Raw genomic sequence first — 20,975 nt, forward strand, 5'->3', positions numbered from 1 at the left:
ACACAAAGAGGCGTGCGTGTGTGTCTGTGTGTGCCACTTACACGTTCAACATCCAATTGCAGACTGCAGCCGTTGTCCCTCCTGATCGACCACATCAAGGAAACCTGCCACCCCTCCTCGCCGCCGCAGTCCGTCATCTCGCATTCTCGACCCCCAAAGGACCCGGGAGGCTTCTCCCGTTGAGAGGATGTGACCGTCTTGTTTTTTTTTCTTTCTCATTCTTCCATCGGGCTGCCCGCGGTTTGCTCCCCAAATTAAATCTTCTGCCCAGTCGTCTTGGCCTCGCACCTCCCCGCTTCGATCGCCATTGCATAACGGAGTAGATCCAGTGTCATGATCTGATCTGATCATGGCACCCACATGAAGCGATCCATCTCATTACTCAGCTCTTAACCTAACACGGGTCCCTTCTCAACTTCGCATCGTGGCTTTTTTCTTGTTGTTGGTCTTTTTCTTCTCGTCCTCACGGCTGCTCTGGGCGAGATACCCGTGTCTCCAGCATGGTATACTGCGGTAAGCCGTCGAAAGGCTGTTCCAATTGTCGTGAGCGTAAGATCAGGGTAAGTTCCCTATCCTTGGTGTAGATATTCCCCAACTCGTGCAGCCAGGTCTGCCCTCGCTGTTGCTGGCCCAAAGGCTCTCGTTTGGCCGCGAGTAGGCAACATACTCTCGAACGGCGGGAGAGTCCTCTGACTTTAGGCTAATGAAGCCGCCAATAGTGTGATCAGAAAGAGCCCGGCTGTGGCCAGTGTGAGAAGCGACAGCAGCAATGTCCTGGCTACCGAAACCTCGTCGACCTCATGTTTCGAGATGAGAGTTCCCACGTCATCAAGAAAGCCGCCAAAACGAAGGCAAGGGGCCGCTTAAAGAATGCACAGGCCTCGAGTGCCGGATCGTCTTCCGAAAATGTTGTAGCCAGCACCGACCCCGAGAGCTCCGACCCGAGTCCTGGAACGGCTGTGAAGACCGGCGTTCGGCGCCAATATCCACCTCGTCCCATGGATACCACAATGATGACCATCAGGCATCGGCCACGTCAGATTCAATGGTCTTCCTCCTCCTCCGATAGCGATGACGACGAAGACGGCCTTTTGCCATCTTCTCCAGAGGACGGGCCCTGGTCGACGACTCCGCAGGCAAGGCCTTTGTACTTTCTGTCGCCCTCATACCAGGAACGTGGCACAGCCTTCTTCTTTTCTCGCTATGTCTCCATGGACGAGAATGCCTGCCATCAGAACTATGACTTCATCTTTGATGTCTGGCGTCCCGCCAGCATGCTGCCCAGTCGACAAGCGGACGGCGTGATGGCAAGTGTTGCCGCTGTCGGCTTGGCCGGCCTTTCACACTTGACAATGTGTGCTGAAATGATGGACTGGTCCCGTCGGAGCTACGGTGCCGCTCTAAAAATGACAAACGATGCTCTGAGGGATCCGGTTGAAGCAGTCAAGGACACAACCATGTTGTCCATCCTCGTCTTGGGCACCTACGAAATGTTAAGCGGTCGTACGAACCAGACAGTGAGAGCATGGCAAAACCATCTCAACGGTGCCTCCGCTCTGGCCAAGATGCGAGGCCTCGGCCAGTTCAGAACCAGAGCAGGAGCACGGATGTTCATGATGCTGACGCAGATCGTCCTCATCAACTGTATGCAGAGAGACATGCCCATGCCGCAGTCTCTAATCGACCTCCGGAACCAGCTGGGTATGCTTTCGGGCGGAACTGATCCTGGCTGGCGATTATCCGGCCCTATATACAAGGTCATGCAGTTGCGGTACGAAATCAACAGCGGGAAACTTAATCAGACGGCTGATATCATCAATCAACTGTCCAACGTCGATCAAGACTTCGCGGAAGTCGTTGCCGATTTGCCTGAATCATGGAGGTACAGATCCGTGAGGATTACGACTGCACACCCCGCCGTATTCGATGGCCACCGCTGTGATGTATATGCCACGCTAGGACTAGCTGCAACCTGGAACGGCGTCCGATCGATAAGAATGATGGTACATGAGACCATCCTTGGAGAGCTCTTCAAATGCTTCCATGGTCAAAACATCATGCTTTGGCCGTACGAAGCAAAATTGCAGCTGGCAAAGTCTGTCGAATTGTTGGAGAAGCTTTGCGAAACAGTGTTGGCGAGTATTCCTCAACATTTCGGCGTCGTCAACTTCAGAGACGCCATGTTTGGAGGCGGCGGCTCAACGTCAGCCATTGTTCCAGCAACGAGGTCACCGTCTCGAATTGTGCGGTCTCCTTCAATTTCTGCATCGTCGTCTTCGCCGTCGTCCGTGGCCGAGTCACCGCCTAGCCCGAGGGTTTTCAATGGCCCAACTTTGCAAGACCCAACCTACGCAAAGGGCCGCAGTAACGATGCCGAGCGGTTCATGACTCTCGCCTCCGCGAGTAATACAATCGTGTGGCCGTTGTACTTGGTTGGCGTGTCATCATGTTGCACGCAAGTGGTCAAAGATTTTGTCGTTGATCGATTGAAAGCAATACTCGAAGAGTCGGGGTTGATGCAAGCTCATGGAGTGGCACTCATGGTTCGGGACAAGGAGGTGTATATACCGTGGTCTGATGTATCCTGGAACCGAATGCCACAGACACATATACCGTCAGACTTGATCGTGTAGAGCTGGAGAGCTAAGTGAGGCGTGGACGAATCGCTTGCTGCCTTTGTATCAATAGACATATACATAGATGGTGCGCAGATAATCCGGGTAGCCTTGAATGCGCAGTAATATGGTCAAAAGGGGTATCATGTCTTTTCTTCGTCCCGTAGCCTTCAAACTATATCAGCGTCAACTCGGCCACGATAACTCACCAGTTATCGAAATTGCCGAATCCGCCACTTTTGAACTTCTTCTTAGCCGGCTCTTCCCAAGTATCCAGGTCAGTCGCCCCCGTATCTGTGGCAGTAGAGCCCTGCGACTTCAGATACTTGCCCACCCCAGCACCGGCACTCCCGTTGTCCACAGTACCGTCGGCTCGGATTCGCTTGCCCGTCCACGTTGTCTTGTCGTCTTCCGTGCCTCCACTCAAGGCTATTGCCTGCCTCTTCTTTTCCAGATTATCGGTCTCGCTCTTTTCTTTGAGGAACTCTTGGAACGGATCCAGATAAACCACCACGTCTTTCATAACAATCTTGTTGAGGGGTCTGTCGGACCCGTCGGTGGGAACGTCTTCCATCTTGGAAAGCACGTCGAGTCCGCCAACAACCTTGCCAAATACAGTATGCTTGTTGTCCAGGTGCTTCGTTGGCCGATAGATGACAAAGAATTGGCTAGAGTTGGTATTCTTGCCTTTGTTTGCCATACTGAGGATGCCGCGGGCATCATGCGTCAAAGGTCCATCGAACTCGTCTTCAAAGTTCTTTCCCCAGATGCTAGTGCCGCCCTTGCCTGTTCCCGAAGGATCGCCTCCTTGGAGCATGAAGTTCTTAATGTTTCGGTGGAAGGTGACACCCTTATAGTAGCCCTTCTGGGCTAGCCTCGTAAAGTTCCATACCGCGCGAGGTGCGTATTCGGGATACAGTTCGATGTTGAGGTCGCCCAAGTTTGTCTCTATACGAACATATCCTTTGATCTTGACCCGTTTCGGCTTGAGCATGTACTCTTCGTCAGTCAAGAGTGCCCGCTCGCCACTTGTCTCGGGCGTGAGGCCTGTGCTGGTGAAACTGGCGGCGGCTCTGCCATTGGTGTAGACCGCAGCATTTGATGGGATCTTCTTCTCCATGACCATGGACTTCCTTTGCGCTGCCGACACCGCCTTCACAACGGCACCAGAAGAGCGATTGACGTCGCCTCCATCGCGTTCCTTCCGCGCTTTCTCGACAGCCTCCTTTGCTCGTAGAACTCTGTCACCGATCCTGCCGAGCGCATCAATGTTGACGTTACCATTCTTCCGCTCCTCTTCTTGCTCCTTGCTTAGGAGAGCATCCTCACCATCCTTGAGGTACTTGAACTGACTCAAGTCTCTGCTGGCTGCGTTCTGGGGGTCCTGCAAGGTAATGATATCTGCTCTTGTGAACTTTTCATCGTCAACGAGATCCTGCCAGTTCTTTGCCTTGATATTCATTCGCTCGACGGTCTCCCAGGCGAAGACGTTTGCATAGGTTCCGTGTCGAATCGCAACAATGTGGGTGTTGTCAGTGAAGACCTTGAAGGTGACAGGATCGATCAGATCGCCTTGGCCATCGCTTAAGCCTGCGCTCCTGGAGTCGGTCTCGGCGTTTCTTGAAAAGTTGAGCTTGATCAGATCTTTGGCGTTCAATGCTTCGCCATTGACGGGGTTTGTGTCGTGTTTGTCCAGCCATGAGCTGATGATTTCGACGTCGAAGATGGTTCCATCCTTGGTGCAGACCGGATTCTTGAAGGGCTGGAGGCTTGCGGCGCAAAAGTTGAAGGGCAACTTGCGAAAGGTGCCTCGTGACCGCGCATTGACATTGGCGCCGGCGCTGGCAGAGTAGGCATCCGACGATGACCACTCGGAATGGGTGATGTAGAGTTTGTCCGTGTTCTTGCCCATTATTTCCGTCAAAGGGTGTTGGGTAGTAGGCAGAGTTGGACGAGGCTGACAGACTTATGATGGCGAAGTCGCGATGTGGAAGAGGTGCGTGTGTCGTCGAAGCCTCGCCATACAATAATCGCGGAAGCCAAAATCGAGCGAATCTGAGTCGTGGAAACGCGACAGGAATCTTCACCAGTGATCGTGCAGGAGCGACGACTAGCGACGCCCTGGCACGGTGGTTCCCGCCATCGGCCCCAGCGGGGTGGCTGCCGTGCGGCGACACGGGCGTGACGGGGTTGCACCTTCTATGGGGCTGAGGCAACCTGTCCTCCCTACCTTACGGGTAGGCTCCCTTACCTTCGGGTACCTAAGCTACCTGGCATTAGGGATAACTACCTCTAAACGCCCGAAAAAGGTACCTACGTTTCAACGAGTAGCTCAGCGTAGAATCTAATAGCGCAGGGTTCCTAGATGTACTGGCCAATGAAACTCTCCAAGTATTGGAAGTTCTAGCGGTAGGCGTACGTACCTCGGAGCTTGGCACGCACCTCCCTCACGCTGCAAGTTTCGCGCAAGGTCCGTTTCCTGTCTGCCAGCCTGGCACTGACAGACTTCCATCTGCTACAAGCTCCCTTCGACACTGTCTCCGTGCAACGTATCCGAATTGGCCGGATTTGCTAATCTCCACGATCTGCCAGCGCCATTTTTCCAACGGTACCCAAGTCGTATGCCCTCTCTCGGTTCGGCATGCTATACGCGATCATCGTCTTAGCAACATCGTCGTAGATAGAGCTGGTTGGAGCTTGACACCTTAGGCGAGCATCACGAAGCGATCACCTCCTCCCGACTTCTAGTCTACCAAACCTTAAATACCTACTATTCGTCGCAGTCTTCCTACCTACGGTAGCTGTCCTCAAGATGAAGGCCTGGCTCTATGCCTCCGTCCTGGGCATGTCCCTCTGGGCGGCTAACGCTCTAGAGGTGAAGATGGTAAGACTCCTATCCAAAAGCAACGATTGCGATATACCTACTGTAGTGCAATTGGAAGCTAATGTGACTCCGCTCGCCCAGGACCAAACGGACGAAAACAGACAAAGATGCTCAGGTAATCCCGACAGTGACTGAGAGCTAGATGTTCTATTCGATACGATGCTGACAAAGGCTCAACGCAGGCATGTACAGTCGCAGCGCTTGGGGCGGACCTGTCGACCCTTACATCAACGTCATGTTTATCCCGAAGGAAGCGGCAGCTGACCAGGACCCTACCGTGAGCTTGGTCATCTTCGAGTGGAAAGATGAGGACTTGATCGGCGTTCGCGAGACCCCTGATGCAGAGAATGTAAGATGCCCCCGGAGGACAGGCTCGAGAATAACTATAACGGGTGACTGACACTCCATTTCAAACAGAAAATTGGTATTTGCCAGGAGGCATTCGTCAAGAAGAACTACTGCAACGAGACGGACATTGGCAAGTTCATCATCGATAAGGAAGCCACAACCAAGTCGAAGAACATTATCGAAACGAAAGCCATTCACCTCAAGGAGCCCCAGAGCACCAAATACATGATCAAGAAGACGGGCTATTACTGCGTCCTAACCGACAAGTTCACTGCGGGCGAGTTCACTGCTGTTGTGGAGTTCCGCAATGCCTACGGCGAGCTGCCCGCGACTCAAATTCCGAAGCTGCCTTTTTACGGAGGAATCACCATCCTCTATGCTTTAGTTGCCGTATTCTGGGGCTTTTTGTACTATCAGCACCGCCATGATATTCGTAAGTCGGAAAGCGCAGTGCGATTGTTACCCGTCTAATTGACAATCACAGTACCGGTCCAGAACTACATTACGGCCATCGTCATCTTCCTAGTTGTGGAGATGCTCTTGACATGGGGCTTCTATGGTGAGACTCCCTTTCCTCGGTTGCAAGAAAGTAAACTGACCCCAAACAGACTACCTCAACCGAAATGGTGCAAACATTGGCTCCAAGGTGCTGCTGGTAATAGTAGCCATCTTGAACGCCGCTCGCAACTCCTTCTCTTTCTTCCTATTGCTCATTGTCTGCATGGGCTACGGTGTAGTAAAACACACGCTTGGGCGAACCATGATCTGGGTGCGCTGGCTTGCGATTGCCCATTTCCTCTTCGGGCTCGTGTATGCGATCACCAGCTTGTTGATTACCCCAGACGCTGCTGGTAAGCCGTCATAGTCTACATACTCCAAAATGATTCGGAATATTGCGGACTAACATATCATAGGGCCTTTTGTACTTCTCATCGTCCTCCCCCTTGCAGGTACACTTACCGGATTCTACATCTGGACACTGAATTCCCTGAACTTCACGCTCAAGGATCTGCGTGAGCGCAAGCAGCATGCAAAGGAAGCCATGTACAAGAAGCTATGGTGGTGTATCCTCATCAGCATTTTCGTCATCTTCGGCTTTTTCTTCTTCAACAGCTTCAGCTTCGCGTCAGTCAGCGACCCCGACTACGTTCCCTTCCACTGGAAATCGAGGTGGTTCATCCTTGATGGATGGCTGAATCTTGTCTACTTCGCCGACGTGGCATTCATTGCCTATGTCTGGAGACCGACGGCGAACAACCGACGCTTCGCCATGAGTGACGAAATTGCACAAGACGACGATGGCACGTTCACTATGGCTGATATTGGCGGCATTGATTCGGACGATGACGACGAGGAAGCCCAGTTGGGCAAGAACAACACGACTGCTCCATCAACCACTCTTGGCCACGGTGGCTCATCGGCCGCACCAGCGAGCATGCCCCAAGCCCAGCCACAAAGACACATTCCTCGCGAGTCTTTGGATGGAGAGACCATCTTCGCAGTGGGAGAAGATGGCGATAGGTTCTCGGATGATGACTCTGATGAGGAAGACGCCAAGCTTGTAAGCAAGAAATAGACGGTAGGCATTTTTGGGTTTCCGGGCATTAGGCAAAAGCAGCAATTGCGTAATTGCAGTGTAAAGTATGCACTTCAAGGGCGGCGTTGGCGTAGTTCACTCGGTTTCCGTCATTCGGGAGAGAAACTTTATTGTCTTGTAGAGGTGGGAGGTACCACATTGTCAATCACATGATCGCAAATAATGCTCATGAGTCTGCTCTCGTTTGGTATCATCTTACAAGCCATTCCTAAAAGTACACGACAATTCTTACACGTCGCCGCCAAAGCCGACGGGACGCCTCTTTCCATCGTTCTCAGGCAAGATGGCCATGGCCTTGTATACCTTACCCATCCCACCAGGGCCACGGTCGACAAGACGCTTCCAAGCACCCTCAATGGCCTGCGCCTTATCGGTGGCCGCCTTGGCCTTGACTTGCTTGATCAAGACCTCGGCACGCTCTTTGATGCCCATCTGACCCAGGAATGCGCCCTGATCGACGGGCCCGTGGACCTCGACACCCTCACTCGCGATCATCGCTGCCTCGGCGATGGCGGTGAAGTCGACGTCAGCGCTCAGGTCAACGAGGCCCGGTTCCGAGAAGGGACTGACGCGTCGGTGGCGGCGGATGCCTCTCAGGGAGTTGATGGGGACGGTATCGGACGTGCCGTAATCCAGGATCAGTGCCGCGCCAGAGGGCCGGGCTTTGGGGTGCTGCTTTGAGCCGCCGATGCGGCTGGCAAAGTCGGCGGCGTAGATGGAGGCGTCGGGGCAGATCTCGGCTACGGCGTCCGGGACGGTGGCTTTGAGGCGGCGGTAACGGGATGAGGTCTCGGGGACGTAGCGCGAGTGGCGGGTTGAGCTTGTGGCGAGGGTCATTTGGAAATCGGGGATCGGGTCACCCTGTTCTGATTTCGGTATGTTCATTGTTGCGTGGGTTGCGTCTGGCGGGGTCGGTGAGACGAGCATCTCGCGCCATTCGATCTTGGGCCCTTCAGCTTCACGAGGGGGGGTTCTCGGGGTGGGTTGTCCCGGTATGGGTTCTTTGGGTGCGGGAGGGAGAACTTTGACAGCTTGGAAGGCGTGGATGGGGAGCGCATCGAAGAACTCGTGTGCCACTATCAGGGGCATCTTCTCGGGGCCTGGAAATAGTGTCAGTGTCTTGATAACTCTCCCAAAAAGGTCATGGATGCCCCATGCTTACTTTGAGGAATCGATTTGATGGTTTCGGTCCAGACAATGGGCAAGTTGGTACGCTTGCAGACGCTGTGATATCCAACTTTAGATTCTGTCATTGGCGCATCGGGGCCGCAAAGGAGGTTCTTCTGCGCCTCGCGGAGCTGAGGGCTGGCCTCCACCATGTAGATGGCGTCAATACTTTGCGCAAAACCCTTGAAATTCTGCATCGTCTGCACGTGGGTATGTTAGCCGCGAACCGTTACCCTGCCAGAGGGACCCAAATCTACTTACACGAAGCATGTCGTCCATCAACGTACCGCGTCCGGGGCCGACCTCCATGATCTCGACGCCCTTGCTGGGCTTGCCCTGGCTCAACCACTCTGCGACGAACCAAATACCAATCAGCTCGCCAAATATCTGGGATATCTCGGGCGACGTGACGAAGTCTCCCTTTAGGCCGAACTGGTCTCTGTTCTCCTCGGCCAGACCCGTATAGTATCCGTCAATATCGCCGGTTAGACACATGCGCATGTAGCTCGCGAGGGGAATGGGACCGGTCATCTATGGTATGATTACGTTAGAAGACAGTAATTGAGTAGCCAGGAGATTGTGGGCGCATACCGAGATAGCCTCGGCCAGCTGTTTCGCCAAAGGCGTAGACCATTTCCTCTCCTCCCCATCCCGCCTGGACACCGTGCTTGAGAAGCATCTCGAAGCATGCGTCCCGCTGGTCCGCTGCGCAGCGCGGGATATGGCAGCGCCCCGTAGACCATCCAGCAAGGCTCTTTGACGAGACAGTCGCTGCATCTTTGCTTATCTCCACTTTTTTGCTGTTTCTTCTCTATTTCGTGTAGCATTCCAGACTTCAAATCATGTGCTGGTTGTCGGGATCATCGCGGGATTCCTCAAGAAAGATAGACGAGTCCTTGGTAGCACATGCGCATGTGTAACCACAATTCGACAAAAGTAATTCTCGTTTTATGTGAGACAGGCAGGCCTTGAATGATGCTCTTCTCGTTTGCTTCGTTCGTTCGTTCGTTTCGTTTTCGGCTTCGGGACGTGAGAGTCTCCAGTGACAAGTCGAGGTGCAGGAGAAGCTTCCGGAGCTTTGCCTTCAAGCCGAACTTTTGGGGTACGATAAGATAAGGGGACTGACTATCTTAAATGCTCCGGTAAAGCTTTGGTTGACCTGCATGAGTTCCCGTCGCCGGGTCTCCGAGAAAAAACAAAAGAATGGGACAAGAGTCGGAGCAGGGTAGCCGCCGACTCGCCGTGCCTGATCCCTGTGTCACTGCACCACCTAAACAGCAGTGCGATTGGAAGCTCGTGGGCTACTCCCAGGCTGCATACGGATACCTTTAAGCCATAACAAGACTGCTACACCCAAGTCACCCGACAAACCCCTGGAGGACGAAGACTCAGGACCAATCTACATCACATATTTTTCTCAAGTAAAAGGAGCTTTTCAATCTATTACGACCAAATCAAATCCACGCCGCCGCCGACTATGGCAAGCAACGCCAAGTCGAGGTGGGCAGACAGCGAGGAGGACGCAGCCCTGGAAGCAAAACTGAAGCGAGAAAAGGAGGAGAAGAAGCGTCTGAAGGCCGAAAAGGCGCGCAAAGCAGCCGAGGCGGAGCGAATGGCGCAGCAGCCGAGGGCGGCGAGGGCGGCGAGGAGCAGCAATGGCACCGAGAACAACGACGGCGACGACGACGACGACAGTCACAGCGCACGGCCAGCGAAACGGCGCAAGTTCACGCCCGACGCGGAAGACAGGACAGCAGCCAACGGCGATGGTGGTGCTGCACCGCCAGATGCCAAAGAGGGCGCGGCGAAGCTCATGCGCTTCCCCGTCGGCCACTGGGGCAAGTGCCGGAGCGTGGAGAACTACGACAAGCTCAACGATATCGAGGAGGGTACATACGGCTGGGTGTCACGGGCCAAGGAAGCTTCTAGCGGCAAGGTCGTTGCGCTCAAGAGGTTGAAGATTGAACCGAGTGATCGCAATGGGCTGCCGGTGACGGGGTTGCGGGAGATTCAGATCCTGCGAGATTGCAGCCATCGCAATATCGTCAATCTCGAGGAGGTTGTGGTAGGAGATGACACTTCAAAGATTGAAAAGTACGTGGACCATCTTATTTACAAGCCTCGCTTTCTTGGTTATGGCATTACTAACAACGAAGCCGCAGCATCTTTCTAGTACTAGAATTCGTCGAACACGACCTTAAGAGCATCCTAGAAGATATGCCCGAACCCTTCCTCCTCTCCGAAGTCAAAACCCTCCTCCGCCAACTCACCGCCGGCATTGCCTACCTGCACGACAACTGGATCCTCCACCGCGACCTCAAAACCTCGAACCTCCTACTCAACAACCGCGGCCAGCTCAAGATTGCAGACTTTGGCATGGCGCGGTATGTCGGCGACCTAAGCCCGAAGCTGACCCAGCTCGTCGTGACGCTGTGGTACCGCTCGCCCGAGCTGCTCCTCGGCGCCAAGTGCTACGGTAAAGCCGTCGACATGTGGAGCGTGGGCTGCATCTTTGGCGAGCTCCTGACACGGGAGCCGCTGCTGCAGGGCACCAACGAGGTCGACCAGGTGACCAAGATCTTTGAGCTCTGCGGCGTGCCGACGCAGGAGACGTGGCCCTCGTTCCGGAGCCTGCCCAACGCGCGGTCATTGCGGTTTCCGAAGACGCCCAACGCGACGGGGTCCATGATACGGACAAGGTTTACGACGCTGACGAATGCCGGGTGTAAGTTGCTCAACGACCTACTCTCGTTGAACCCGGATTCGAGGCCGTCGGCCAAGGAGATGCTGGAGCACAAATATTTCAGGGAAGATCCGAAGCCCAAGAAGGAGGGTATGTTCCCAACGTTCCCCAGTAAAGCTGGCCAGGAGAAGAGGCGAAGACATGAACCGAATGCTCCCGTGCGTGGGCAGAATGCGGCAGACCTAGGTGACGTCGACTTTAGCGGCATCTTCCAGGGCAGAGATAAGGAAGAGAAAGGTGGCGGATTCTCACTTAGGATGGTGTAGAAGAGTTGATAGTTCATACGGCCATGCTATCAGCCAGTATCATCAATTAAGCTGTATATCAAGATAACACTCATAAACGTCCTGAGTTTACCTATATGCGGAGTCATATTTTGCCCGACCATGCTTCGACACTAAACGCCGCCCTTTGTGTTGTATAAAATGACCACCGTAAATGATTACCGCTGGACTCTTGTTCCTCGCTCTTGTTAGGCCCCCAAAGCAACTAGATATTCAAATATTACAGATGAAATTTTTTGGTCATTATAGAACACGTCATTAAAACATGCCCACTCCCGCCACAAACCATGTGAAACTAGCCACCGTGACGATGCTCATACCGACAGCCATGCCGAGAGCCTTGCTATCGAGACCAGACGCAGCAGAGCACGTTGCGCAGTTCCACTCGTTCAGGGGCTTGTATTCTTGAGCCTTGTACATGCCGAATTTGAAGCTGCTGGAAACGCCCAGATAGCCAGGCTGAGCGGTAGCACTGATGCTCGATTCCGCGTCGAAGATAACCAGAGTGTACTCGTCGTTTCGCAGCGGCGCTGAGGGGTCGGTCGCCTGCACGCTCGAATCCCAGGTAAAGGAGGCGGGCTGAGCAAAGGTCATGTTCTGTGTCAATGTCCAGGTCTGGGCCATGGAAGAGCACGAAACAAGAACATCAATGGCTGTAGGAGAGGCCTGAAGGTCTGTGTAGTTCCATCCCCAGGTGACGAAGTCTCCGATTTTGTAGAGGTTGATCGACTGGGCCGTGGCCGCTGGCGTGATCATGGTAATGCCACCAGCCGGGTCTGTGTCATCGAAAGAGGTCGACTTGGACTTGCTGGTGCCGGTCTTGGTGCCAGTGCCCGTCTCAGTGCCTGTAGGAAGCTTTGCGGTGTTGAGGTTGGTGGTCTTCGCACCGCCAGTGTTCGTTTCCTGTGCCGTTCCTGATGCCGATGCTGTGGCCGCAGTCTTAGCAGTTGCGGTCTGGGTTGCGGCGGCTGCTGAGTAGAGTTAGCCATAGAGGTTCACGAACACAACGTGACGACGGGAGGGTCCCGGGGAAACGTAGCACGACATACCAGTTGAGGATTCATCATTTTGCCGCACAACCAGGGCATCGACATCTGGAAGCCACTTGGGCCAGGCGGAGGCCAGAGGAGTAAAGACGGCAAGGCCGAGAGCGAGAGACTGAACGGCCTTCATTTTGATGTGGGAGGAAGTAGATTCTTGGTGAAATTTGCGAGGGAGTACAGAAGATGAAGACGAGGTTCCTAGCGGGAGGACGTCGTCGAGGCCTTCAAAATTAACCACAATAGGTCAACAAGCGAGTGCAGTCAGTCGAGAAGGGCGTCCTTGATGCCTTTCGATATTCGGTATTGATTTGTCGTGGTTGAGGAGATGGTATCGGATCGTGGCCACCCCTTTTTTCGCACGGTAAATTCGCAATAACAAAACCCGGGGGTTGTCGTTGGGTTGTTGACCTCGAGTAATTCGGGAGCTCGGGAGACTTGTGTTTGGTTTGTGAATTCCTCCTCTTTCAATAAACGACCATAAAACGAGCGGGTTGAATCAAGCGAGTGTCGATGTTTCGAATTAAACAGCAAAAAAGCGGACGTGAAGAAAGGGCGTTTGAATTGCTGCTGGGAAGCAAATCACATCAGGTTGGGAGGAAAGAGGAGTCGACCAGGAGAGGGAGAAAGTAGACTACTAGAGGCATCAGCAGGCAGGCTAACTAAGAAGGCGCTGGAATGGGAGGAGAGATTTCGGGGCGGGTTCAACATGAGGGAACGTGGATGGGGCTCCGATTGATTAGGTTTGGTGGATCCACAGCAACCAAGGCCCATCCCCCGAATGTCCAAGTGACTCTCGGGGGGGGGTGAAAGGGGGGATTTCCCAGCGTCTCTCCGAAGCTCCAGGGGAAGTTTGGCCCTTTGGGTGGTAGCCCAACGTTGCGAGTTTGGCTAAGGCGCGTTAAGGTAAGGTAAGGTAGTGACGGAATCATGGCACGGGCAAGGCCGTAATCCGTATGAACGAAAAAATAACAATAAAAATGGGAATGCAGGGCAACGCGATGCAGTAGGGTACCTAGGGAACAGGGGCGAAGCCTGTTAGACCACACACCAATGCATTGAAAAAGATGGGGTGGCACAGCACAGCCCGGGCTGAGAAGAGGACATCGGACCAGTCAGCAAGGGAATCCAGCCAAACAGAGGACTGGAAACAATATTGTCGGCCGGGGCATCCAATGCAGAAAAAAATAAACCTGCATACGGAATACATCCAGAGGCACGAGAGGATGGGTTGTGAACCTAAGTCACAATAGACAATGGTCAGGCACAGAAACAGCCCGGCCTTCTAACTTCTTAGGCCACCTCACCCAGCCGCCATATTCCAACCGTCTTCCAGTCTCTTTCTCTCTTTCTACGCAGTACCAGTACCTACCTCCTCGCACTAAGGATCTTTAGTTCTACCGCCTAACGTATGGACATGCCGTAGGCCTTCCTCGGCTTGCATCCCCGCCACCCAAAGCGTTGGTCCCGGCCTCTTTTTTTTTTCTTTTTTTTTTTTCTTTCCAGCTCAAGAGCGAGGCCTACTGGCAAGTACTCAGGAAGACCTCGGTTTGTATGCATGGCAATTGGAAGAGTCCGAACCGTGTTGTACAATACATCAATGCAAGGCTTATGGGTAATCGGTGCATACCTATCAATACAGATTCATATACCTATCCAAGGTACCTTGTCTTCAAGGTACCCAGGTATCTACGGAGTACTCACCTAAGCGTGAGGTACCTTACCATAAAAAGGAAAGAACGGACGTGAGCGTCACTGACTTGGAGGTTGGCCGCTGGCGACCTGGTGCATCGGGTTGAGCAGGTGGGATCCACCCGGCACATCGTATTCCTTCCCCCTCGTGTTGACATCCTCTAAAAATAATTACTCGGGGACACGCGCCTCCACATCTTCAATCAATCATGAGACTGAGGCGAGACCGATAGCCAGCCGCTTACATCCGTTCCTGATGATTTGTAGCCATTACGGTATCGCCTTCTGATTAATGATTTCTTCTGAATAATCAGACAGCACATCTACCTGAACACATGCCCGAGACTTCAAGCCGCTATAGCCATCGCATCGCCACCCTCAATGTGAGGTGAGCATCCCGTCGGATCTCCTCACGGGTCCCCCAACCCCCGACCCGAGTAGGTAGTAAAGCCACCAACAGAAAATTCCGTCGTGTTGTCCAGCAGGCTGTCTTAAGCCAGCTTGGGTTTTCGCAAGCATAGCCAAGCCGTCTAGCTACGTACACAAGGCCATGAGGGAGTCATCGAGAGGCTCTCCGCCTCTCACAGTTTCGGACCTTAACATGCTGGTGGCTCGTAACACCACCTAAGAGTTACCTCCACTCAGCCCGACATCCCGTAGGTACCGACTATGCATATCCGTACACAGTACGGATAGACAGTACAGAGAAATGAGGACTTGGAATAAGGTCGTCAGCGTTTGCTACTTGGCCTCGGTGATGCAGAGTCGCAGGGTCTTGGCCCGCTTTGCATCAATTCTCAGCAGGTTTTTGCGTACACATCATGCCTGCACAGAGTTAATTTGCCGTGCCAATCTTTCGTCCTTGTTGGACCGTTTTCGTGCATGCGACCGAGCGAGCCTGCAAGTTCTGCATTAATACTTATTAGTGGCATACATTCCGACTAAGTGCAAACTTCTCCCGTCCCGCTAGGATCGGCGTTCAAAGTCTGGATGCCCATGTCGTGATCCCTGGGACGGTTGCTACAATCAACCAGGAGTTCCCAGCTTCGTGCGGCGAACGGTTCCGTCATTGAAACCCTCTCTTTTTTGCGGAACCTCACTAAGAAACTGACTGCACCAGTGGTTCAGTCAATCGCTCCAATGTAGTGTATCAAGCAAAGCCCAATCGTGCCAGTGTGGGTGCTTCTCCAAACCCGTCCCTGTACTCCGAGACATATAGAGGTTCAGAAGATGGCACAAGGTGATGAGTTATCAAGACCTTGCCTGACGATGAGTTGATACAACTGATTCAAGGACAGTTTGTATGCTAAGGCAGCTGGGGCTCCGTCAATTAAACTGAGCATCCCTCCACATTACTGGGAGCCACCACGCCATCGACAACGATCCGTTCCTCGTCTAATTTGGATATACATGCCAGTCAATATCGCCGTCACAAAACCAACCCTACCATACTTGACTGGCTTTCGATGCATATCAGTGTAGCCTCTAGCACAGGCAACGGTGTTTAACAAGGCAAGGCTCCTGTACGGTGCCAGAGTTTTGCGTCTGTACAGCTTCGGGATTATTCCAGTTGGGTTCGTGACAGTAAACCTCAAACACCAGAGTATCCCTACAATGGCTCTCTCGCCCAATCCAGGGGCCCCTTCGTTGTGTTGTGTCCAGTCAAGGGGCTTCCGTTCTCCGACATTGAGTTTGAGTAACAAGGGACGAGGTTTGGACGACTCGAGACTTCCCGCCGGATGACGTGCCGCCTCCAGGGACCACCGGCAGTCCTTCTCCCATCCCCGGGAACTGCTGACCTGGATGGATGCTGGATTGCACTTCAACTCACCAAACGATGGGCAGATGAGTGGAGCACGAGCCACCACCTTAGGTTCGATGAAGAGGATGAACTGCCTGAGGTGCGCGCCACAGTCTGTTCTTATCGATAAGATGATAAGGAAGGACCCATAGGCATTGTGGCGCCCTCCCCGGCAGGCACCCCAAGTACCTATGTACCGCTCTCTTGGTGCCTGCCTCACCTGCACCTACCGATCCGCGACTACCTCAGCATCGCGCGCCAGAATTATTTCTCCAACTCGAAAGTTTTACTGACCTTGGTCAATTGGCTTCGAGGATTATACAGAAGCTATGGCGTCTACAAATGATTCCATGGTCTCCATCGACCGGGTTTATCTGGACACCCTCATCAGAAGGTAAGAACTCTCACTTCCATGCAAGTTGTACCTAGCTCGCGCTAGCAACCAAGCACGACCGACGAAGAATACCTCACGACGAAAGCTAACTACTCGAACAGAGCTCAGTTAGTATGTCTTACAGTCTTACACGGCTGACCATCCTTCTTCGCTTCCTTCATCCTTGTAAGGATCGCTAACATAGCCTGCTTCAAGAACGCCGATAATGATCCTAACTCAAGTTACCTCACCATCACAATTACCCGCGCCGAGCATGACGTCCTTGTCAAAAAGGCTCGAGAATTCGGTATGCCCACAGAATATACGATGCGCAACTTCTTGTGGGCATCAAACCCCCGATTTTTCTCTAGTTAATGACTTCTCAATAGCAAACTTGCGCCGCAACCTCGTGCGAGGTGGTGTAACGGAAGCTACCCTTGCTGTAAGTCGAGGTCTCCACATTTGACCCCAGTTGACGATCCCAGCTAAGCAATGAGCTTCTAGGTATTGACCTGTGACGAGTCCAACTATCAAGAGGATGGTGTTGGAGAGCAGACCACTTCACCATCCGAGGCTCCTCAGAACAAGACTCAACGCCGAGTCAGCCAGCCACGCGTAAAGGCGGCCACGGCTACGCGAGGAAACCAAATCTCAAGCCGACCTACCATCCAGCAACCTGTCAAGCATGAGTGGGCTGAGGAGGAGCCCGTCATCCTCGACGAATCAGAGTCGACAATTTCTCCTGTTGAGCCTGAGCCTAAGCCTGAACATGGGTTTGGGAATCAAAATGATACCCAGTCGCCCATGCGGCCTCAGTTCGAGCGCTTGGCCACCAGGACCATCTTTATCTCGAACCTCGCCGAAGGCACAACTCATGCTGATATCGTTGATGTTGTTCGTGGTGGTCAGCTTCTGGACATCTTCATAAGACCCCATGACCGGAATGCCCATGTGTCTTTCCTACATGGCACGGACGCAGCGGCCTTCCTTGAGCATAGCCGGCGTCATGATCTGTACATCAGGCAGAAAAGAGTAAGCTACGCCGTTCCGTTTCCAGCGTCATGTTTGACTAATGACAATAACAGGTTGACGTTCGATGGGCTGATCGACACTTCAATTTGCCCGGTCATGTTGCGAGCAAGCTCGGCACTGGTGCTACCCGCAATCTCATCATTCGACGATGCGACCCGAAGCTCACTGAGGAGGAGATCCGCGATGACATGGAGCACATCCACAATTTGATTGTCATCACTGTCAGGTTCCGTGGTGGAAGCTGCTACATCAACACGAACTCAGTGCACAATGCCATGTTTGCGCGGACCTGCATGATGAGTCGATTGTGAGTCGGACTCTTCGTTTGATATAATTGCCCTGGAGACTTACACATCAGCAGCAAATACAAGGGATCTAGGATCGAGTGGGGTGTCGATGAGTGTGCGCAGCCCTTGCCAGCCGAACCTCAGCGAATCCAGACTCAAGTACCCCCGACCAGACGCCCAATGAATCCTATGGCCAACCGTTTCGAGCTTTTGAAGTTGGACAAGGCTGAGGAGGACGAGGAAAACATTCGGCCAGAGTTTCACACAAGCTCCCGGCTGAAGATTGTGGTTTGATGATGAATAGCGAAGTCCGGATCCCGTACGATTCTCAGCAGACTTGAGATTGGGGGCGAAGTTTGACAGCTCCTTGGTATTATTTTGGTCGTTCGAGCCTTTGAGTCTTTGTTTTGTTGGTATTTTGGGGAAAAATTCCGCAACGTTTCTTGGCGGGAGGGTAGTAAGGAGTTCTAGAGATACCCTACGCTTTGAGTGTATTTGCCGTTTCGTTACAGGACGCGTTGTCCGCCAGTTTTCGATTCCATCTACGAAGACGGAGTAGACCTCTGGCCAAATCACAGAACGGTTGGTTCTTTGGCATCAATGAAAGCATCAAATAGCAAAGTACTACTCGTGACTGCTGCACCTCTGCCTACTTCCTAAATAACAGTGGGACGTTTCAGTAGAAGGCTATTAATTCTACTCCTGATTCCTGGCCTGACGATGAAAGGTCATGATTCGGGATCTCTCGCGTTCTCAGTTTCTCATAGCTGATGGGCTCTGAGTCTCCGTAATGTCTCATCTGCTATGATAGAAAAGGCACTGGCTTGACTCTTCATGAGTACAGGACCGACGCCCCAATAGGTAGGTTCAATCCTGTACCAAGCTCCCTTCCCAAGATGAATCCCCTGTGTATTCCATAGGCTAGATGGTATATAGGCCACAGGTTCGAAGGAGTGAGCATCTCCCCAGCCCTATCCGACTCGGCTGGGGCCACGTAGCCAGGTGGTTAAACTGGTAGAAGAAACTGGGACGCCGGTTTTTCGTAGGCATGAGGTTCAACACCCCATGACCGAGCTTTTTTTTGGATCAAATTGTCCATGTTTTTCTACGATGGCCCAGCCTGCTGTTCTGGTGATGGACCACAAAGTGCCGGGACGTAGGTCATGGCCCCAAGAATCATCCATACACATTGCCCGTGACTAGTTGGTATTATATCTTCTAATTCTCTATCCCACACAGCTGCAGCTTCATAGCCCTTCGATCTCACATTGTGGGAAAGTGTCCTAGATATTATATAAGCAGTGAATAGAGAGAGTAGTTGTGCCTTCCATGTCTGAACACCGTCAAGCTTATACCTCCCTACCAGGCTCTGCATCATTCTAGACAGAAAGACCGACTATCACATGGATTAGTGGGAGACCATGAATGGCCGTATACCTCATTGATAGAGTGAATTTCAAAAACAAATCCAGTCCACATGTATTCTCCCATGTCCGTGATTACTACCCAGCCAAATCACAAAGCAGAACATAACCCCTTTCACGAAAACACACCAAAAACAACATCCCCCTCAGATAACATTCCAAGCCTGGTCAATGGGCAAAATAACCCCGTTAATTGTCCTGGCCTGGTCCGTCGCCAAAAACACCACCGACTGCGCGACCTCGAGCGGCGTGATATTCGGCGTCGACTCAGACGCCTGCGCATGGAGCGCATGAACGGGCTCAACCTGTGCGTAGGCCTCGGCATCGAAGCCCTCGTCTCCATCCCCGTCCCCTCCGTGACCTGCGGCAATGGCCTTGCCGATACGGGAGTCAATGGCGCCGGGGAGTACCGCATTGCACCTGATGCCTTCCTTGCGAAAACGCCATGCCACGTTTTTGGTTGCGCCAATCTGCCATCTCAGGGGTATCAGCAGCTATGATTCCAACAGTCTCCTGTCAAGAGGTTTCTCCAGTGAAGAGATCCATGGGTGAAGAAAAAAGAAAGGGATCCACGAACAAGACCGTGTTTGCTGCACGTGTACGCTATCCCAGCCACAGCCCCCGAGACGCCGGCCGTGCTGGCGACGTTGACAATGACGCCCGACTTCTTCTCGAGCATAAAGGGGATCACCGCTCTCATCATCTTGACCGGGACTGTGAGGTTGACGGCCATTACCCGGTCCCATTCCGAGTCCGTCACGCCGTCGGCGCTGCTAAACGATCCCATCACGCCCGCAACATTGACGAGCAAGTCGATACGTCCTCTAAGATTCTCTTGTTAGTCCATCGTGTCTCCCGTCATTTACCCCCCTCCATCCTTCTGACCCAAGCCCCTTAAAGAATAGGAAAAAACTCACCCAAAAGAAGCAACAGCAGCATACACCCCATCCTCACAAGCCCTCGCCTCCGTGAGATCGGCACGGTGGAAATGGAACCGGCCATGATCCGCCTCCTGGAGCAGAGCGTAGTTGAACTCGCGCGCGTCGAGCCCGCAGACCGAGTACTGGTGCGCGAGGAGAAGCTGGGCGCACGCGAGACCCACGCCCGAGCCGCACCCTGTGACGACGGCGACTTTGCCGAAGCCCACGGGGTCGATGGTCTTGGGCGGGATGAAGAGGGCGTCTGGGGAGGTTGTGAAGAACATTGCTTGCTCTTGTGATTTCCTCACGGCTTCCTTTCTGCGGTCTGGGTCTAGGTTTGGGTCGGGGAGAGCGGGCCACGTACGTATGTTTGATAACCTTGGATGTGGTGCTTGCGGTAAGGTGATTTGATAAAAATCACTCTTCTTCTCCACGGTCTATAGTGTGCTGTTCTTTGACTTCTTATGCCATCTCGCTTCTGAAGCTAAGTGGTGTCATCGGCGTGCCTAGAAGACAACCAGACCTGAACGAACCTTGGATGATTCGATGGGAAATCACGGCGCACACTGAGTCCTGCTATAACTCAGCTCGGTGTATCTCGTCCCAGACGTCTCAAAGTAGGCTTCTGCTGGACTGCTATGCTCCCCTTGGTCATGTGGCTCATACCGAGAGCGGCGAAGAGGCAAATAAGCGAAATAGAGGACCAAAGAACCGTCCCACGCAGCATCAGACCACTTTTCGATCGGGGTAACGAAAGCATACTTACCA

At 53.1% G+C, this 20,975-nt stretch overlaps 8 protein-coding genes across 8 annotated transcripts; 4 read left to right on the forward strand and 4 right to left on the reverse strand.

Moving 5' to 3' along the window:
* Positions 1–407: 407 nt before the first annotated feature.
* Positions 408–2,727, forward strand: BDP55DRAFT_359674 (uncharacterized protein). The gene is made up of 2 exons (XM_060567030.1): positions 408–560; positions 729–2,727. The coding sequence occupies exons 1-2, from the start codon at positions 501–503 to the stop codon at positions 2,631–2,633; spliced, it is 1,965 nt and encodes a 654-aa protein (XP_060424147.1). The 5' UTR covers positions 408–500; the 3' UTR covers positions 2,634–2,727.
* Positions 2,728–2,820: 93 nt separating this feature from the next.
* Positions 2,821–4,527, reverse strand: BDP55DRAFT_697719 (cyclophilin type peptidyl-prolyl cis-trans isomerase/CLD; the record flags this gene model as incomplete). Its single annotated transcript, XM_060577708.1, has 1 exon — positions 2,821–4,527. One exon carries the CDS (start codon positions 4,525–4,527, stop codon positions 2,821–2,823), a length of 1,707 nt encoding a protein of 568 aa, XP_060424148.1.
* Positions 4,528–5,427: 900 nt separating this feature from the next.
* Positions 5,428–7,423, forward strand: BDP55DRAFT_563237 (lung seven transmembrane receptor-domain-containing protein; the record flags this gene model as incomplete). Its single annotated transcript, XM_060570216.1, has 7 exons — positions 5,428–5,499; positions 5,581–5,614; positions 5,682–5,848; positions 5,917–6,280; positions 6,332–6,406; positions 6,456–6,698; positions 6,762–7,423. 7 exons carry the CDS (start codon positions 5,428–5,430, stop codon positions 7,421–7,423), a joined length of 1,617 nt encoding a protein of 538 aa, XP_060424149.1.
* A 124-nt stretch (positions 7,424–7,547) lies between these two features.
* Positions 7,548–9,827, reverse strand: BDP55DRAFT_359875 (S-adenosyl-L-methionine-dependent methyltransferase). The gene is made up of 4 exons (XM_060567032.1): positions 9,203–9,827; positions 8,873–9,142; positions 8,607–8,811; positions 7,548–8,544 (listed from the first exon to the last, which is right to left on the reverse strand). Exons 1-4 carry the CDS (start codon positions 9,386–9,388, stop codon positions 7,673–7,675), a joined length of 1,533 nt encoding a protein of 510 aa, XP_060424150.1. The 5' UTR covers positions 9,389–9,827; the 3' UTR covers positions 7,548–7,672.
* Positions 9,643–11,758, forward strand: BDP55DRAFT_359827 (kinase-like domain-containing protein). Its single transcript, XM_060567031.1, has 2 exons — positions 9,643–10,705; positions 10,774–11,758. Exons 1-2 carry the CDS (start codon positions 10,089–10,091, stop codon positions 11,618–11,620), a joined length of 1,464 nt encoding a protein of 487 aa, XP_060424151.1. The 5' UTR covers positions 9,643–10,088; the 3' UTR covers positions 11,621–11,758.
* A 114-nt stretch (positions 11,759–11,872) lies between these two features.
* BDP55DRAFT_679896 (uncharacterized protein) lies at positions 11,873–12,478 on the reverse strand. Its single transcript, XM_060576082.1, has one exon. It carries the CDS (start codon positions 12,392–12,394, stop codon positions 11,897–11,899), a length of 498 nt encoding a protein of 165 aa, XP_060424152.1. The 5' UTR covers positions 12,395–12,478; the 3' UTR covers positions 11,873–11,896.
* A 4,022-nt stretch (positions 12,479–16,500) lies between these two features.
* On the forward strand, positions 16,501–18,157 carry BDP55DRAFT_733340 (uncharacterized protein; the record flags this gene model as incomplete). Its single annotated transcript, XM_060580072.1, has 7 exons — positions 16,501–16,565; positions 16,667–16,676; positions 16,761–16,851; positions 16,934–16,986; positions 17,049–17,576; positions 17,630–17,883; positions 17,938–18,157. The coding sequence occupies 7 exons, from the start codon at positions 16,501–16,503 to the stop codon at positions 18,155–18,157; spliced, it is 1,221 nt and encodes a 406-aa protein (XP_060424153.1).
* A 1,276-nt stretch (positions 18,158–19,433) lies between these two features.
* On the reverse strand, positions 19,434–20,491 carry BDP55DRAFT_563124 (uncharacterized protein; the record flags this gene model as incomplete). The annotated part of the gene is made up of 3 exons (XM_060570206.1): positions 19,434–19,757; positions 19,865–20,111; positions 20,205–20,491. 3 exons carry the CDS (start codon positions 20,489–20,491, stop codon positions 19,434–19,436), a joined length of 858 nt encoding a protein of 285 aa, XP_060424154.1.
* Positions 20,492–20,975: the final 484 nt, after the last annotated feature.

Source organism: Colletotrichum godetiae (genome assembly GCF_030913485.1).
Source record: "Colletotrichum godetiae strain CBS 193.32 chromosome Unknown BDP55scaffold_61, whole genome shotgun sequence".
Classification (NCBI taxonomy): domain Eukaryota; kingdom Fungi; phylum Ascomycota; class Sordariomycetes; order Glomerellales; family Glomerellaceae; genus Colletotrichum; species Colletotrichum godetiae.

What these genes read in the sequence shown, in the direction of transcription:
- BDP55DRAFT_359875 (XM_060567032.1), bottom strand. Translation starts at nt 9,388, where the DNA reads ATGCAGCGACTGTCTCGTCAAAGAGCCTTGCTGGATGGTCTACGGGGC. An exon ending in TGATGGACGACATGCTTCGT is followed by an intron (nt 8,812 to 8,872) that starts GTAAGTAGATTT and finishes ACCCACGTGCAG; the next exon opens with ACGATGCAGAATTTCAAGGG. An exon ending in CATCAAATCGATTCCTCAAA is followed by an intron (nt 8,545 to 8,606) that starts GTAAGCATGGGG and finishes CACTATTTCCAG; the next exon opens with GCCCCGAGAAGATGCCCCTG.
- BDP55DRAFT_359674 (XM_060567030.1), top strand. Translation starts at nt 501, where the DNA reads ATGGTATACTGCGGTAAGCCGTCGAAAGGCTGTTCCAATTGTCGTGAG. An exon ending in GTCGTGAGCGTAAGATCAGG is followed by an intron (nt 561 to 728) that starts GTAAGTTCCCTA and finishes TAGTGTGATCAG; the next exon opens with AAAGAGCCCGGCTGTGGCCA.
- BDP55DRAFT_359827 (XM_060567031.1), top strand. Translation starts at nt 10,089, where the DNA reads ATGGCAAGCAACGCCAAGTCGAGGTGGGCAGACAGCGAGGAGGACGCA. An exon ending in GACACTTCAAAGATTGAAAA is followed by an intron (nt 10,706 to 10,773) that starts GTACGTGGACCA and finishes ACGAAGCCGCAG; the next exon opens with CATCTTTCTAGTACTAGAAT.
- BDP55DRAFT_679896 (XM_060576082.1), bottom strand. Translation starts at nt 12,394, where the DNA reads ATGATCACGCCAGCGGCCACGGCCCAGTCGATCAACCTCTACAAAATC.